Source organism: Arachis ipaensis, chromosome B06, assembly GCF_000816755.2.
Source record: "Arachis ipaensis cultivar K30076 chromosome B06, Araip1.1, whole genome shotgun sequence".
In the NCBI taxonomy this organism is placed as follows: domain Eukaryota; kingdom Viridiplantae; phylum Streptophyta; class Magnoliopsida; order Fabales; family Fabaceae; genus Arachis; species Arachis ipaensis.
Window position 1 is genome coordinate 135,333,962 of NC_029790.2, and position 3,220 is coordinate 135,337,181.

The following is a 3,220-nucleotide window of genomic DNA, read 5'->3' on the forward strand; positions in this document are numbered from 1 at the left end:
TTTATTCCCATCATTGCACCCATTAGATGCGAACAACGATAAATTGATAGTCTCAATTGGCATAACATGTTAAGTTCATTTGTGGGGGGAAAAAACACTTAAAGTTTTAAACTTTTAATCAATCCTTTTATGTATAAAAGTTTTACATGATCAAATCCCTAAGCATAGAAGAAAATCTTATCAACAATAAAATAAAAAACTACACAACATGAAATCATGTGAAGCGTAAGATTCATTCACATTAAGTGTGTTTGGTCATAATTTCTCACATGTCCAAGCAAATACAATTGAGGCCTTGAACGTGGCACTGCGTACGAATAAATAATTAAATATAATCACCCCTTATTTACTGGGCAGCTGATTCAACTAAAGAATGCTTTTCCAAGATGGCAATTGTCTCTTCCTTTGCGCTGCACATTGCAAAATAAATAAGTAATGCATATTGTAATTCCATATAAGCTGGTCCATATAACAAAGAATTCACCACGAAAACAAATTATAAAAGTAACCAAATATCTTAAAACACAGAAACGAGTAGTTTTGAAATGATCAGAGTAAATGGTTAAATTAATTCCTGAAAAATGGTTAAATTAGTTCCTGAAAGATCACTCGTTCTTTAAATCGGTTCCCAAAAGATTTTTTTAATCAAATTCGTCCTTTAAAGATTTTAAATTAGTCATGTTAGTCCTCCCGTCACTTTTATTGCTAACAATGTCAGAGTTTATTGATGTGGTACGTTAAGTAATATCACAACATACACCTAGTAGTCCTAATTGACTATTAACATGATTAGTTTATGAAATTAGACCACATCAAACCCAAATTGAGAGATTCCAATGCCTCAAATTCTCCTCTCAATTAGGTTTTAATTTGATATAATTTTATAAATTTATTATCTTAATAGTCAATTAAGACTTTTAGGTGTGTGTTATGGTGTCACTTAACGTGTCACATTAGCAAATTTTGACACTAACAAAGAAAGTGACGTAAGGACTAACATGACTAATTTAAAATTTTTAAAGGACAAATTTGATTAAAAAAATCTTTCGGGGACCAATTTGGAGAACGTGTGATCTTTCAAGAACTAATTTGACCATTTACTCTTTTCACCTCACCATGTGAAAGTGAAACAAAAAGTCTTGACAGAAAAATAATTATAGCCTTTTGTATGCATTTTGCAGCCTATTAAGTTTTCCTAATTTGATATTTAGTATCATTAGTTTTTATAAGGGTTTCTTAAGTTAGTACTCCATAAAGACTCTTGTTTAAGAAATTGAGAAAATGAAGTTTTGAATTGTCAATGTTTAAAAACATAAAGACTTATAATTTTTGGGTTAAAACTTAAAACTCATCTTTGATTCTTAAACCAAGTCCGTTAAGGGTCTCGGTTATGTAAAATCTTTTATATCAGAAACCACCTTTCTATCACAAATAGTATTTGACCCTTAACAATAGGCACAAACAATTGGTGAAATGCATAATCATATTATTTGAGCAATGCAGCTTAAAAGATTTAGATCAAACATATCTACCTTCCAGGTCTCAGTATCTTGTATTTGTGTGGTGTAGTGAGGTCCACAACTGTTGAACCTGCTCGACCTGATGGAAGCACACCGCCATCATATACAAAAGCACAATGCTCCCAAAGATTCTCAAAATCTCTGATGCAAACACTACTTGGCTGTCCACTAAGGTTTGCACTTGTAAGTGCTAAGGCAGTTCCTGAACCGCGAGCAATGACTCTAATGAAATTGTTATCAGGCACTCTAACTCCTATACTATCAAATCCCGGGTTCAAAGATTGTTCAAGAACACTTGAATCGCCTGTAAAATATCAAGGCATACCATCACATATGTAGGATCACAACCGAATTTGATGTTTATATAATAAATGTTGACAGAACAAAATAAGGCTACAGCTTCAAACTCATTTTGAGTAACTTACAAACCTCGAATTAGTACAACTGTAACAGGCCCTGGAAGCAGGGAATCAAGCAGGCCATGTGGCAAGTGGTCAGTCACGGCAAAACGGTATATGTCTGATACATCTCCAACACAGATAGCCAGAGGGCTTGTATGTTTTCGACCCTTGATCTCATAAATCCTATTAACTGCTTCCAGCGAGCTACAATCATACCCCAATACAAGGCAATAAGTAATTACCAATCATTCATAAATCTGTCTCCATTGCAGTGTCATGAGACATTGAGACACAAGACCAGTCTTTGCCGATGTAAAAAAACTGAGACATATTATAAAAGAATGTGATGAAGTGATTATTTTCACATGCTTTGTTTAATATGGGAGAAGTGTAATGAGAAAAACTGTACTGTGTGAAGATAAAACGTAATTAGATATGAAAAAGAACAGCTCATACCAAGCATCACAAGCAAATCCATAGAGTGTGTCAGTGGGGACCGCAATAACCTTGCCAGCTCTCAAGGCTTCAACAGCCTCAGGTGCGTACGCATCTGTTGCAGGGCGAAATAAAGCAGTTCCTGTCTTGTTATCCAAACCACAGGCCATGTTTTTTGGAAAATCCCTTCTCAGCTTTCTACCACCGGGTTGCAAATGAGGTGAAAATGATGACTTGCGAATCCCCGAAGATAATAAGGAAAAAGTGTAACTATTCTCTGAAGACAATGACGCATCAAGTTTAGATTTTGATAGTAAATGAAACAGGAAGTACTTTTAGCCACGAAGCTGTATTGAAGTTTAAAAGAAAAACACGTAAAATAGAGAGAAAGAGACAGTGAGAATGAGAGGGAACTGACAGGGAGAAGGGTTGTGAGGAAGGAAATGGCACCTCGGAAGGGAAGAAAGAGAGGCAGTGCTGAGATTCTTGTCGGAATATGCATCCTATACCAGCTGCTTCTTCCTCTTCCTCTGCCTCCACTGCATCAATCAAACCCAAGGTTGCAAGAACCGAAATGGTCATTAAACCGATCAAGTGACCGGTTTAACGATTTACTGATCCAACCAAGGTCGAACCGTGGTGGTCTAATTAAATATATAATAAAATTATTAAAAATTCAATATACAATTTTCAAATATTCAAATTCAATGATTTCTAAGCTAATAAAATTCAAAGTTTTACATAATAACTTGTTCACATTTTATCATTAAAAATTCACAAAATTAAAATTTCTAATTAACTTCTAAGTTCTAATCAAGTAATCAGCAACAATACTCATCACCAAGGTTCTGAAAACCGAATCAG

At 34.7% G+C, this 3,220-nt stretch overlaps 1 protein-coding gene across 8 annotated transcripts in view; it reads right to left on the bottom strand.

Moving 5' to 3' along the window:
• Positions 215-3,220, bottom strand: part of LOC107605640 (yrdC domain-containing protein, mitochondrial) — a 5,792-nt gene continuing 2,786 nt past the window's right edge. Inside the window, exons 2-6 of one of the 8 annotated variants that reach the window (XM_021105325.1) lie at positions 2,775-2,895; positions 2,378-2,600; positions 1,950-2,125; positions 1,533-1,824; positions 215-410 (exon numbers count right to left, since the gene is read on the bottom strand). In XM_021105325.1, the coding sequence (XP_020960984.1) occupies positions 347-410; positions 1,533-1,824; positions 1,950-2,125; positions 2,378-2,526 (681 nt within the window). In that variant the 5' untranslated portion in view covers positions 2,527-2,600; positions 2,775-2,895 and the 3' untranslated portion in view covers positions 215-346. Of the gene's footprint in view, positions 411-1,532; positions 1,825-1,949; positions 2,126-2,377; positions 2,634-2,774; positions 3,001-3,220 lie in introns of all 8 variants that reach the window. The other 7 variants (XM_021105326.1, XM_021105324.1, XM_016307585.2 and 4 more) reach the window with 7 other exon arrangements.